At 55.3% G+C, this 13,053-nt stretch overlaps 5 protein-coding genes across 5 annotated transcripts; 3 read left to right on the plus strand and 2 right to left on the minus strand.

Annotated features, from left to right (window-relative positions):
- The first annotated feature begins 2,510 nt into the window (after positions 1 to 2,510).
- IWZ02DRAFT_463102 (fungal-specific transcription factor domain-containing protein) lies at positions 2,511 to 6,615 on the plus strand. Its single transcript, XM_066768323.1, has 8 exons — positions 2,511 to 3,093; positions 3,154 to 3,220; positions 3,295 to 3,339; positions 3,390 to 3,615; positions 3,663 to 3,830; positions 3,996 to 4,180; positions 4,228 to 5,278; positions 5,323 to 6,615. The coding sequence occupies exons 1-8, from the start codon at positions 2,992 to 2,994 to the stop codon at positions 6,236 to 6,238; spliced, it is 2,760 nt and encodes a 919-aa protein (XP_066618405.1). The 5' UTR covers positions 2,511 to 2,991; the 3' UTR covers positions 6,239 to 6,615.
- IWZ02DRAFT_101982 (uncharacterized protein) lies at positions 6,571 to 8,051 on the minus strand. Its single transcript, XM_066761252.1, has 2 exons — positions 7,387 to 8,051; positions 6,571 to 7,330 (listed from the first exon to the last, which is right to left on the minus strand). Exons 1-2 carry the CDS (start codon positions 7,871 to 7,873, stop codon positions 6,624 to 6,626), a joined length of 1,194 nt encoding a protein of 397 aa, XP_066618406.1. The 5' UTR covers positions 7,874 to 8,051; the 3' UTR covers positions 6,571 to 6,623.
- IWZ02DRAFT_494355 (monothiol glutaredoxin-5) lies at positions 7,884 to 8,487 on the minus strand (the record flags this gene model as incomplete). The annotated part of the gene is made up of 3 exons (XM_066770015.1): positions 7,884 to 8,065; positions 8,132 to 8,408; positions 8,461 to 8,487. 3 exons carry the CDS (start codon positions 8,485 to 8,487, stop codon positions 7,884 to 7,886), a joined length of 486 nt encoding a protein of 161 aa, XP_066618407.1.
- Positions 8,488 to 8,599: 112 nt separating this feature from the next.
- IWZ02DRAFT_463109 (halotolerance protein) lies at positions 8,600 to 9,931 on the plus strand. Its single transcript, XM_066768324.1, has one exon. The coding sequence runs from the start codon at positions 8,709 to 8,711 to the stop codon at positions 9,465 to 9,467; it is 759 nt and encodes a 252-aa protein (XP_066618408.1). The 5' UTR covers positions 8,600 to 8,708; the 3' UTR covers positions 9,468 to 9,931.
- Positions 9,932 to 10,041: 110 nt separating this feature from the next.
- IWZ02DRAFT_463110 (AFG1-like ATPase-domain-containing protein) lies at positions 10,042 to 12,780 on the plus strand. The gene is made up of 2 exons (XM_066768325.1): positions 10,042 to 10,229; positions 10,296 to 12,780. Exons 1-2 carry the CDS (start codon positions 10,091 to 10,093, stop codon positions 12,425 to 12,427), a joined length of 2,271 nt encoding a protein of 756 aa, XP_066618409.1. The 5' UTR covers positions 10,042 to 10,090; the 3' UTR covers positions 12,428 to 12,780.
- Positions 12,781 to 13,053: the final 273 nt, after the last annotated feature.

The raw sequence follows: 13,053 nt of genomic DNA on the forward strand, positions 1-13,053 counted from the left end.
TGTTCCAGACCAACTGGCCACTGCCGCGTGGATGGGCGAGTTGGTGAGTAGGTCAACGTTGTCTGGTCTCGTTCCATCCCGTCCCGCTCTTGGAGTTTTCTTCCTGTCTACCCATGTGTGGCTTGCTGGCTTGCTAGCTCGCCGTTGCTATCTCGCAATCCTGTCTCTCTGTTCTTCTCCTAAAGCTGAACCTGAGCCCGTGGGCGCGTGGGTGTTCGTCTGTCCATCCATCCATCTAATCATCAATCCATCAGTCCGTCTTTCCCCTCTTTCCCCAAATCCAAAAAAAAAGAAAAAAAAAAAAAAAGAGGGTGGGTAGCGTATCCACCGACGTATCCATCTCATCCTCTCCTTCTCCAAGTCGCCAGCCTTCTCCAACTCTGCCTGACTAAAGTTTCCTTTCACGTCTCCAAATCCAAAAAATTCCGGCTTCTCAAACTCACCGTTTTCTTCGCCATTGGAACGTCCGCGCGCAAAAAGGAAAAAAATCGGTAATGATCTTACTTCTCGACGTCTATCTGCCTCACCAGCTCGAGTCTCAATTTTAGAACCATGAGCAGATCAAAGTACATCAGTCCCTTCAACACTTTTCCAATTCCTGTCTGTCCTTAAAGTTGACAGCTCCACTTTGACCTCCGCTGTCTAGAGGCCTCTCTCCACCTGCCGTTGCGACTCCTCCACCCGCCCTACACCCACCCACTAATACTCCCTCCAGTGCTCCCGTCGATTCCCGCGGAAAAGACCGATACACAAGCGATCAAGCATGCGCGGAAAACGTAGCTAGCTGCGTAACATCACATCATCTACATGAGATGATAGCCCGGCGAGCGGGAAGGCGGCGTCGGCCCTTCGATTCATTCCATGCACATGTACATGTGCGCGTTGCATGCATGCATGCAGGTAGGCGGGCGGGCGGGCGGGCGGGCAGGTAGACTGGCTGCATCGCGAGCAAGCGTGGGCTCGGCTTCGCGACGTCGGACTGTCTCTTCTGCACGCATGCTGCTGGACACAAGGCTGGCTGGCGGGCGGGATAGGCCGCGCCGCTGATTACCTTGGCTGCTGTTCCTGCGCGTGTGCCTGGATAGGTGTTTGATTTTGATGAGGGTATCTGTACTGGTTGGTTGGATGGACGCATGTTGGAGGGAATTCTCCTAGCGCATGCGGGATGCTTGCGCTGGGCACCAAGATGGGCCTCCTTGGTTCCACGCTGTAGTCGTTTTGCAGGATTCGATCGTTCGAGAATGGGAAGAGGCCGGGGTGGAGACGATGGTGGTGTCTTGTTCTAGAGTCATCACAATCATGGCATGGGCCAGAACGAGTAGTTGACTTCGATCTGGACGTTTCTTTTCCTCTCTTTTGCGTTCGGCGCCGGCGACAAGGTGTGTAGGACAACGTTGGACCAGGCTTGTCGGTTGTGTTCTCCGACAAAAGAGGCGGAGAGATGAGCGTCGCATCCAAGTCGTCGGGCTACAAATGACGGACCGCAGGCAAAGTAAAGAAATGAACCCAAGCAAGCAGCCGTAATTACCCAGTTGCAGTTTGTCGGGACCGCTTGGCAAAAGTCTCTTTTGGAGGGCGGATATGTGCGTCAAATTCTCTTCCAGCGCTCCCGAGAGCAATATACAAGTGAGAATTCACCGGTCGGCCGCGCTCGCGTCGACAAGCGCGTAAGCAGCCGTTGTTCGCGTTCCTGCGCCTGTCCGCGCTGCCACGCGCGAGACGAGCCCAGCCTTGCTGTCGTGGACCAAGAGCGCTTCGATGGGCCGGTAGCACGAGTAGCCGAGTCGAGTAGCGACGCCGTTGCCGTTGCAAGTTTGAGACACGCAGGCAGAAAAAGCGACGAGTGACGACAGGGCTTGGTTTGACATGGTCGCACGCAGCCGCCGAACAAAACACAGTTCAGATGAGCCTCACATGGAAAGACGCGCCGTCGAGTGGCTCTCTCGATTTGAGAGGGGTTCCCTTGCAAAAAGATGGGCCGTGATTTGCTCGACGTAGCTCGCCGCGTGTCCGAGCTGCAGGCGAGGCGGGGTGCAGCGGGTGAGCGGCCACGCCGTCAACCCTGTGTACCTTTATTCATTTAGCAGCAACGGCGGCAGGTCAGTGGTTCGGTGGCGGCGGCAACGCGGACAGCCAGAGCCACATTGTGGGGAAGGAATGGTCATGTAGGGGATGGTTTGGGGAGGCGCCGTTGTGGCGTGCGTGCGAGCGAGCGAGCCTGCGTGCGTGCGTTTGTCGAGTGGGCCGAAGAGATGCGCCACGGTGAAGAGGCGGCTGTTGCTTGGTGTTGTTGTAGAGGGGCTTTTCCCCGGCGACGGGCTGGTGGTTGGTGTTTCGTGGGGCGTCCGAGGAGAAGCGAGGGGCATCCGGGGTGACGATGAACAAAGTCCAGGCGATGAATGAGCTGCAGGCGGCTGCAAAGGTACAGCACAAGTGGTACGGCCGGTGATGGTGCCCTGATTGTGGATGTTGTTGCGATAGAGTTGGTCAGGGTCAGGGTCAGGGTCAGGGTCAGGGAGAAGGCGGGAAACGGGGCCGGCGACGGAAGCGGAAGGCTGGTACAACAACGGTTGGCTACATGTAGCTAGCCATGAAGGCGGGTCATCAGCAAAAGAAACCGAAGACACCACCTACATCACCCACCAGGACCGTCCCGTCAGATGGATGGTCGTCATGTGGTGCATCCGAGGCCAGCGAGGCTAGTCCCGTGCGGGCAGCCAAGCTCCGGCGACAACATGGGCCTGGATGGCTTCGTCTGCGCGCGGGGTGGGGAAGTCCAATGTCCAAAGCAATCCTGAGTCGTACCTATGGCATCCATAAGGCGGCTATTCTCGTCGTCATGCCTTGCTCCTCTCCAACACCTCTTCTCCCTCGACTTTCGGCCCTTTGCTGTCGCCCCCAACCCGCCTCAGATTCGACTGGCACCGGCCATGTACGCGCCCTCCAGGTCCGCCCTGTCGCCACCCAAGGAATCTCACCGCAACCTCTGAAATGGCCACGAGACCCCAGGTCGGCATCGACCGTCTGCCCCAGCGCCGTCTGACCAACGAGCCCAGAGAGGCCATGAATTGCAAGAGCTGCCGCAAGAGAAAGGTACATCAAGTCTCTTTTACTCGATCGAGATGCATCATCCATTGAACGCGTTTGGTACAGATAAAATGCAATCGCCTGAAGCCCACGTGCGAGGCTTGTCAGGTCTTTGCTTGCCCGTGCATCTACGGTGTGTATTCATTGTCACATTCCGAAGCAAAATTAGCCTGATTGCAGAAAATGGTGGCTGATTACTTCTTGCAGACGCTGTGCCCAAGAAGCGCGGACCAAAGACCGACGTTCTCGAAGGTTGGAACTTCCTACATCACCCAAACCAAGACCATTTCTAACCTGCACAGCATTGCTCAAACGCGTAGACGGTCTTGAAAAACGACTTCACGAAGAAAACAAGGAAAAGCCAGCCGGCGCCGAAACCGACGAGACCCCATCATCAACCGAAGCTTTGAATGAGCCAGAGCCCCCAAAACCTGCGAGCGCCCCGCCTGCAGCTCATCGATCACGGGCTGCAAATTCAAACTCAAACACCAGCGTACCACCTGCAGCCATCTCTCCTCCGCAACCAATGTGCGACGCATTTTGCCGAACGTGGCTTCTCCGCTAACATTTTGCAGCCAAAATGCTTCAGTCTATGCTCCCACCGATGTCCTGGTTGATGCCTATTTTGCAAGGCTGCATGGAAAGCCATACTACATTTTGGATGAATTGACGACGAGACAACGATTCCAGCATCACCAACTGCCAAGCCATTTGGCCCATGCCATCTATGCCGTCAGCGCTCGGTAGGTCGTCATCTCCTGGACAAAATCTATGACTGACCCACCCATGGGCTCGAATTTTCCTTGTATCGGTGAAACTCCATAGGAGGGCCAAAATTTCATTCCCGGGCTGGATTGCGTGCAGAAGCCTGGAAAATATGGCAGGCGTTTGAGAACTGACTTTTGCAGATATGTACCACATGGCAATGTTGGAGGTTACAGTGCCGCCGTTCGCGTGTCCGACGAGTATGCTGCACGATCTCGAATGGAGCTGGACTCCGACGAGCCCTGCATTGAGAGTCTGCAGACACTTTTGTTGCTCGCGCAGGCAAATTATCAGGCTGGTCGGGGAAAGAAGGCCTATATGCTGCTTAGTAAGCGTTTTGAGATGTTGAAGGATGCACGGCTGACTTTTTTTCAGCAACGGCAATGAGCATGGCTTTTGCTCTCGAGCTACATCGGGAGCTTCCTATGATTATCAACGTACCTCCCTCTGAACGCGAAGGCCGTCGACGACTATTTTGGGCGTGTTATCTAATGGACCGCTTTGCCGCTTGCGGATCCAAACGACCATCGCTGATATCCGACGAATCCATTTTCCTGAGGCTGCCATCCTCGATCTCCACCCCCGGCTCCATGATGATGAAGGGCGACTTTTTCCGAAACGGCTCCAACATGCCATATGTGGCGGGGCCAAGCAGACAAAACCAAAGTAGTTCTGTGATGCTGATTGGAATTGCACGAATTCTGGGCATTACGAATCGATATCTCGCAGCCGGCGGAGTCAAGGGCGACTCGCACTTTCCGTGGCATTCCCTTTCGAATCTTTCCAAAATTCGACACGAGCTGGACATGTGGGCGGCCGAAACGCAAGACACCTTCAGCTCGCTCGAAACCCTCTTTGGCCACCAAGAAAGCACGCTCCTGGTTTTGAGCAAACTAATCTACCACATAATCCACTGCTTGATTTACCGCACCTTTCTCCCCATGGACCTCGCCGAGCTCTCCATTACAGGACAACACCAGTCGTGGCAGATTGAAGCAACCAATCTTTGCTTTTTGCACGCGAACGCTGTGGCCGAACTCGTCGAAATTGGTCGCACATCCTCAATAATCGACTGGCCCGCCTTTGTTGGATACTGCGTCGGCACTGCTGGAACGATTCATGTACATGGAGCACACTATCGAGGCCGGGACGGTGAAGTCTACTCGAACAGTGCCGAGCTGTTGGCCAGGGAGATGCAGCAACTGGCAGAATTGCGCTTTATCTGGGCAGGCGTCCAGCACCAAAGAGATACGCTCCAGTGGATCTACGGCTGCCACTCTGAATTGGTCAAGAGCATGGCTGGAAACGCCATGAGGTTTAGTCCGACAATGGATCTGGAGGACTTTTTTGACCGCTACCCCGGCCACGCCATTGACGGAGCACACATCACTTTTCAAGACTTGTCACTCGATACAGTTCACGACAGGTAAGCAGCACGCACTATTGAAGGTCTATTGCTCACATTGGCAGCATCTCCTTATATACCCAATCCCCGCAAAACGCCTTTGTAGGCTCCACTTCATTGCCTTTTAAAATCCAGCCACCTGTTCTACCCTCGCAACCACAGTCGACAAGTCCTGTCGAGCGCCGTCGCAAGCGTCGATGCACGACCGGAGTTAACCAGTCCAGCACCAAAACCACCACTTCCAACACCAAATCCGACGGCACAGAAAACACCTCCAATCCGGCACCATCCATCGTCGACCAATCAAAAGACGACACAATGGACGAGTCCACACACCGAGACATCAACATAACAACAAACATACCTTCCTTCCAACAGCAAATCATAACGCCCTTTTCGCCCAACTTCACCTTCACCGCATCTTTCACGCCAGACCCAGCACCGCAGTCGGCAAAACACAGCCGCAGCAACAGCAACAGCAGCAACAAGAACAACAGCACCACGACGGGATCATTCGCCGACGCCCCCACCACGGCCACGCCCGCTCCCTCCAACTCTTCAAACACCTCTGCCACCGTCCCACAGAGCACGAACAACGCCGCCACGCCCTCTTTCGACGCCATCTTTTCCATCCCCACGCCCCAATATGCGGAGCAGTCGCCGCTGGACCAGGCGTCCTCGGACACAACCCATAACAAAAACACGACCGCCGCGCAGCAGCCCTCGGCGACTCAAACCGACCCGTCGTCATCATCATCCTTCTCGTTCCACGACGCCAATAATCATGGACTTGGCAACGCCAACGCCTCGACATTCGCGTATGCACCGCCGAGTGGAAATCAGCCGCCGACGCCCGGCGCGGCGAGTGCGGCTGGCTCGACGCAGAGTGAGGAGGACCCTTTTTTGGTGTTTTTGCAGCAGTTGACGGACAATGAGGCGAGTCGGGGTGGGCCGAGTGATTTGGATTTCTTTTTGAGTTAGGGGTGGGTGGGAGACTAGGGGAAGGAAAAGGGGGGATCGCATGATAGGATGATGACGACAATGGCGGTTGTGTTGTTGATTTGATACCAATATCCTCCCTGCTTACGGAGTTTTAGCATGGGAGGATCAGAAATGGAGGAAATGGAGAAAGGAGTGATTATTGGGGTGTTGGATTCTGCTCCCTTGTCCGACTGTGAGTGGTTCTCGGGTGAGCTATCAGTATTGCGTCGTGAGATATGTGTGTAAGTGCTCGTCAACTATGTAGTCCTTTATCCCAGCATACGTAGCAAAAGCATGTAGCAAAACAGTCGTCCATCCATCCATCCATCCATCCGTCCGTCCCGGCAAGAAATCAGCTTCAGCACCATCCCTCCCACCTCAACCCCTACAAATCCCCCATACTGCGAATCGTATCCGCCAGAAAACGCTCCTGCCTGCGCTTCAACGCCTTCTCCGCATCCCTCACCTCCCCCACGCGGCCATCAAACTCATCCGCCACCTCAATAACCTCGCGCCTCAACCGCTCCACAAGCGCAGGATCAAGCACCGCGCTTCTCTCCTCTCCTCTGCCATTAGCATCATAGTCATGATCCGATGCCGCATCATTGAAAATGCTGCGCGCGAGATGTTCAATCTCTGACTGCACAGCATCCCACTCCTTCTCCAGACCCCTCAGGTTCTCCTCCTCTTCGGCAACAATGCCGCGAAACTCCTCCATCGCATCGCCGATGCGTCGCGTCTGGCCCGCCGACGCCTGCATCGGCAGCACATCGTCCTCGTACTCGACCTGCTCGTCGGCGAGCGGGTCTTGCAGTTTAGCAACTTCCCTGTTGTGCGAGTGGCACAGATCCAGGAGCGTGGGTTCGTAGCGCAGCTGCTCGCCGTCGTTGCCGTCGTTGTCGTCGTCGTCATTGTCGTCCGATGCTGGGCTTGCGGCGAGGAAGGGCCCGCGAGCGGCGCGAGGTTGCTGCTTCGCGGGCGTGCTGGGACTGGAGGTGGTGTTGGAGAGGCGGGTGAGGAGTGCTTTGCGCGCCGAGCGCAGCAAGGCGTTGGCGTCGTTGACGACCGTCTCGCGGTAGGCTTTGGCGGTTTCTGCGGCAGTGAGATGGGCTGGTTGGGGAGTGGGAGTGCGGGTGGGAGTGGCTGACCGTTGAATTCGAGGGAGAGCGCATTGCGCTGCTTGTGCTTGGCGACTTCGGCTTTCTGGCGGACACGCGTTGCGTTGGGCTTCAATCGGCGCTTATGAATGCCTTGAGGCTTGCTCGTGAGGCTGTGTTTGGTGGGTGAGGAAGATGCAACGGTTGTGCCTTTGGAGAGTTTGGAGGGCTTGTGCTGGAAATTCCTGGCTTTGAAGAGAGCGGCGGTTGTTGAGGTGTGCCTGTGTTTTTTCCTGCTTTGGAGGGGATAATGAACAAATGGGGCTCCGCTGGCCTCCATGGTGTACAATAGTAATGGATAGAGGGGTGATGTGGAGAGGTTGAGAAGGGAAGGTGAGAGGTGCGGCGGAGAAGAGTGGAAAAGGCGTGGAAACACGCGATGCTTGTTCAAGTGAGCCGCGTTATTGGAGACGCCCAGCTTTAACAAATTAACTATACAGAGGTATAGAGAATAAAAAGAGTCCCAGAGAGTCTTCATTAGCTTTCAGTTATTGAGGCTTTTGGCCGTTCTCTTCTACTGGCTCCTCCGGCACCAGCACACCCTTCTTCTCCAGCATTTCCGACAGGGAACCATCTTGGTGCATCGACATCAAAATGTCGCAGCCGCCAATAAACTCCTTGTTCACATACAGCTGAGGGATGGTTGGCCACTCGGAGTATTCCTTGATTCCTGCGCAAATGTCAGAACGAGCCCAGAGCAACCCAATCGCCAGCGCGACGCGTCTGTGTGTCTCACCTTGCCTCAAGTCGGCATCTTCCAGCACGTTGAACGCAATGAATTTGCTCGGATCCACACCCTGCATTCCAAGAATCTGGATGCTCGCTCTCGAGTAACCGCACTGCGGCATCTCCGGGGTGCCCTTCATGAACAACACGACAGGGGCTGCCGACACGGCCCGGTCTATCGCTGCGCGAGTGTCGTCGGAGAGGAAGCGGGCTTGGAGAGGAGCAAAGCGTGCGTGCTGCAGTGGGTTGACGTGTTGGCGCGAAGGCCGCACAGCGGCGCGAAAGACCTGAAATCAATCAGCCTCGTTATTTCCCGGGCATTGGCTGTACGACTCTTACGCTCGAAAACGCGGTCCTCGAAAACATTTGGGGCGATGTTGGCGGTGGGGTGGAGCTGGACAATCAAGTAGCGGAGGTGGGCGAAAGTTCGCCGCATCGACATGACGCTGCCATCGCGGCGTCGCTGACACATCCAAAAACGCCGACTCGCAGCTCTTCCTACCACCACACCATCCCGGCCAAAGGACCCAAATCCTCGAAATGGACTCCTGTGAAGCTTACGACTGAGCTCCAAGCACCTTTTACACATGTTCGCGGCAGATATTCCGCGCAGCAACGCTCTCAGTGGCCCGCCGCTCAACGCGGTTGCTTTGCGCAATGACAACAAGGCGCATCTCCTGCTCGCGGCCTCGGGCTCAGTCGCGACAATCAAGATTCCGCTAATCATCGGAGCGCTGTCCAAATATCCCAACCTTTCCATCCGCCTTGTCCTGACGTCCTCCGCCGCCGCATTCCTCGCTGGTCAGTCTGCCGAGCAGCCCAATCTCGAAACCATTGCGTCCATGCCCAACGTCGACGGCATCTACCTAGACGAGGATGAATGGAAAGAGCCTTGGGTGCGCGGGAACAACATTTTGCACATTGAGCTTCGGCGGTGGGCGGATTTGCTGGTCGTCGCGCCACTGAGTGCGAACAGCCTGGGAAAAATGGTCAACGGTCTTTGCGACAATCTCTTGCTGTCCACGATTCGCGCTTGGGATACTACGGGTACTGTCGATCCAGTGTCTGATGGATTCGATGCCGAGGGTCAGCCGGTCTTGAGACCGCGGAAGAAGATCATCATTGTCGCACCAGCTATGAATACGGCCATGTGGAATCATCCCGTTACAAAGAAGCAGGTCGCTCTGTTGGAAGGCGAGTGGAATGTGAAGAACGAAGGCTGGGTGGAGGTGCTACGGCCTATTGAGAAACGGATCGCATGTGGGGATACGGGTAGTGGTGGCATGAAGGAGTGGGAAGAGATTGTGGTTGTCATTGAGGATAGGCTGGAGCTCCAGTCTGGCTGAACGCCTCTCCGCTGTTGAGCTTGCTCGCGTTCAGATGCTCTCTGTTTTGTGAGCTTCTCGCGATGTAAATTGGATCTAGGTTGGAGTACCCTGAAGGTACATTCGTCTTTGGAGTCGACAAGGACAGCCAGACATTGATAATAATGCAGGAATTACAGCCCAGAATCAACAAATGAAATTTCATAAAACACCGAATAATTTTTCGACACAGTTTTTGATCTCGAAACATGTGTTCCACTCTCTGCCATCAGCTTTCGACGTGTATCACTTTAATCACATGCATCGACATCCGTGGGATATGGGAGATGGTATAAAAGTCGGTCAAGAACAGCAACCTGTGTCAGGAAATTTCTCGACACTCGTCATGTTTATTATGTACAGCATTCAGGAGTTCGGCGGTGGACAACGGACGCTTCCGCAGACCGGTAGCAAATTTTTTTCTCCGTCAAGCAACCAAGTCTGTTAATTCCCCGAAACTCACGAGTGGTGTGGTGTGACATGATGCAGTGGCGTTGCGTTCCAGGATCATCTCGCCCGCCGTCACGCTTTGGCGCGCTGGAAGAGCCACAATAGCACATGTCAACCACCCTCCTTCGCCGACGTCGGCACATTGCAACCACAAAATGACCTGCAAATATTCCTTGGGCCTCATGAATATTCGAAGATACTCGACGGGGGTCACAATAACCAATCCGCTTGTCCTTTACCGCGCTTTGTTGGCAACGAAGCGGATTCGACCCGATCCAGCCCAGCATCGCCTCGGTACGTCATTGCTTGCCTCCATCTTATCTGGTGATGCTATCAGATCCTGGGGTTGACCACGACCAGCGATACATTTGCAAAAGCTCTATGACCGCCTGAAAGATTATGAGCCGACCGTTGAATACAGTCAACGCCTTCATCAAATCAGTCGGGCCATTAGCGCCGGCCAGCCCCAACCCCCTCTCGCACAGGATGCGGGTAATGCATCGGGCTCTTCATGGCTCTGGTCAACGCTGCTCCCCCAGAGGGAGAAGAGAGACAGTCGAGCCTTGACAAGAGTCATCACCAGCCATGAAGCCGCCATGGAGCTCGACTCGCCTAGGGGCTTGATGCTGCACGGCGAGGTCGGCACGGGGAAGAGCATGCTGGTTGACCTGTTTGCCGACTGCCTGCCCAACCAGAAAAAGAAGAGATTCCATTTCAACACCTTTATGCTGGAAACCTTTGCGAAGCTTGAACTCCTCCGCAAACAACGCGGCTCGGGGTTGATCAACGAAGACGACCACTCCCTCCTGATGCTGGCACGTGACATGATCCAGACCTCACCGATTCTGTTTCTCGACGAGTTCCAACTGCCGGATCGCGCTGCTTCAAAAATAATGTCGACGCTTTTGACGAGCTTTTTCCATCTGGGAGGTGTCCTTATTGCGACCAGCAACCGGATGCCCGAGGAGCTGGCCAAAGCGGCGGGTATGGAGTTTACGCCACCGCCAACTCGGATGGATTCGCTTCGATGGAGGTTAGGAATGCCCGAGCGAAGAGAGAGAAGCGAAAATATGTTTTCGGGGAGGGGAGACTTTGCTCCTTTTCTAGAGGTGCTCAAGGCGCGGTGTGAAGTTTGGGAAATGGATGGAGGAAAAGACTACAGGAGAAGCGAGTCTGAAGCAGCCATGAAGGAGGGGACCTCGATTGGCTCGCAACTTACTGAGGGTATATCAGGGCTTTCAGAATCCGGAGGGCTCGCCGATGACAATGTGGCAAAGGGCATGATTTTACCCAAGTACTACTTTGTCAAACCGTCCGCCGATGGATCCGAGACGAACGAATCCTGGTCGAGGAGCTTTGGAGAAGCTGAGCAAGAGGCAGCAGGGCAGAGCGCGGCCTGGACACCCAGCACAATGCACGTCTATGGCCGCAAAGTGTCGATCCCGCGACAAAACAATGGTGTTGCGTCTTGGACCTTTGCCGAACTCTGCGGCAGCCAGCTTGGACCTGCTGACTACATTACTTTTGCCTCCCACTTTCACACCATTGTCCTCACAGACGTCCCGGTCCTCTCACTGCTGCAAAAGAATGAGGCGAGACGCTTCATCACTCTCCTCGACGCCCTCTACGAAGCCCGATGCAAGCTGCTCATTTCCGCCTCGGCAGGACCAGACGACATTTTCTTTCCTGAAGCCCGAAAGCCCGCGTCCAAAGCCGCCAGCGAGAGCCAAGTCGACTCGGATGCCGTCTATTCCGAGACCTTTTCCGACATTTACCAAGACATGACCGCGCCGTTCCGTCCAAACATTTCCAGCTACGACCCCTCAAACCCAGACCCGTCGTATTCTGAGCCCGAGCCCGAGCCCGAGCCCGACTACACGCACGCGCGATACCAAGGCGTGCTGGCGGCCGACGCACTCGAAGACGACCCGCCCAATCGCGTGCGGCGCGGCCTGGGCCCCGGGTTCGCCGGGACGTTCAGCGACGAGCGGCCGACGGAAATGCCAGACCTGAGACGCCGAACGGCATCACCCGACTTTGCCAAGACGGTCGCGTTTACGGGCGAGGACGAGAAATTCGCATACAAGCGCGCGCGCAGCCGGCTGTGGGAAATGTGCGGCGCCAAGTGGTGGGCGCGCAACGAGGAGGGGTGGTGGCGACCGCTGCCGCGCGAGGTGCGGCGGTGGGAGGTGCCGGCGGCGGAGCGCGAGGCGTCGTCTGAAGCGCCGGAAACACGCGAGGCCAATGACGTCGTCATGGGCGAGTCTAGAGATATCGACGTAGAGAAAGATGAGGTTTTGTTTCGGCATGGCGCGAGTCCTTTTAGAACGGCGCAGGAGCCGCCTCCCAAGATTAATTGGACGCATTTTTGGGGCACGATGAGGTGGGGTAAGAGGGCTGGCGCGTGGGGTCAGGGGCCAGATGGGCTGGATCAGAGGAAGAAGGAAAAGGGATGCTCACCTGAGGGGTGTGGGAGTAAGAGCAAGGCGTGATGGAGGCGATTTGTTCTGTTGTTTTGGGCATTCAGGCAGTTGTGGTGGAGGATAATTTCCAATTGTGTAGCAAGTACACTTGGAAGGTTAATTTGCTGTTTACCACTGTGCCAGGGATATGTACCTTGCGCCCTTGAACGGAGCACTTGAGACCTTTGCGTGGTATCAGTTAGTATGCCATTGTCTCTGCCGTATTTCACTCCTCCGATGGGCTTTCTTTTTCCCTTTTATGAATCACAGTGAGAATAGACGACTGCTCCCTAGAGAATGTCTTATTTCCGATCCTTCTGCACGCACTGTGACATCATCCTGTTGTCTTCACACATGAAATTGGCTCGTTCTGTCAGACTCGCTCAATTCCGCTCTTGCATTGGGGCCAGCTTTGCACATTCACCTATCTCTTGACGAACATCTCGGGCCTCGAGCGTCTGCAGATGCGAAACGCGACGGCGATGGAAATGGGCATAGCATCGAAAGACAGTACTACGGCAATTAAGAGGCATAGCAGACGCGAGGGCTCAATTTGACGACGCTGGTGGATCAACTCTTCAAATCGAGCTTAGCGTACATCGATCACAATCAGTAAAGCATACACTTCAGCCGTCGAAAGTGCAATGATCACGGTT

This window comes from Phyllosticta citriasiana (genome assembly GCF_038021145.1).
Source record: "Phyllosticta citriasiana strain CBS 120426 chromosome Unknown IWZ02scaffold_17, whole genome shotgun sequence".
In the NCBI taxonomy this organism is placed as follows: Eukaryota; Fungi; Ascomycota; class Dothideomycetes; order Botryosphaeriales; family Phyllostictaceae; genus Phyllosticta; species Phyllosticta citriasiana.

What these genes read in the sequence shown, in the direction of transcription:
- IWZ02DRAFT_463109 (XM_066768324.1), top strand. Translation starts at nt 8,709, where the DNA reads ATGTTCGCGGCAGATATTCCGCGCAGCAACGCTCTCAGTGGCCCGCCG.
- IWZ02DRAFT_463102 (XM_066768323.1), top strand. Translation starts at nt 2,992, where the DNA reads ATGGCCACGAGACCCCAGGTCGGCATCGACCGTCTGCCCCAGCGCCGT. An exon ending in ATCTCTCCTCCGCAACCAAT is followed by an intron (nt 3,616 to 3,662) that starts GTGCGACGCATT and finishes AACATTTTGCAG; the next exon opens with CCAAAATGCTTCAGTCTATG. An exon ending in CTCGATACAGTTCACGACAG is followed by an intron (nt 5,279 to 5,322) that starts GTAAGCAGCACG and finishes TCACATTGGCAG; the next exon opens with CATCTCCTTATATACCCAAT.
- IWZ02DRAFT_101982 (XM_066761252.1), bottom strand. Translation starts at nt 7,873, where the DNA reads ATGAAGACTCTCTGGGACTCTTTTTATTCTCTATACCTCTGTATAGTT. An exon ending in GCTCTCCCTCGAATTCAACG is followed by an intron (nt 7,331 to 7,386) that starts GTCAGCCACTCC and finishes TCACTGCCGCAG; the next exon opens with AAACCGCCAAAGCCTACCGC.
- IWZ02DRAFT_463110 (XM_066768325.1), top strand. Translation starts at nt 10,091, where the DNA reads ATGACCTGCAAATATTCCTTGGGCCTCATGAATATTCGAAGATACTCG. An exon ending in TCCAGCCCAGCATCGCCTCG is followed by an intron (nt 10,230 to 10,295) that starts GTACGTCATTGC and finishes GACCACGACCAG; the next exon opens with CGATACATTTGCAAAAGCTC.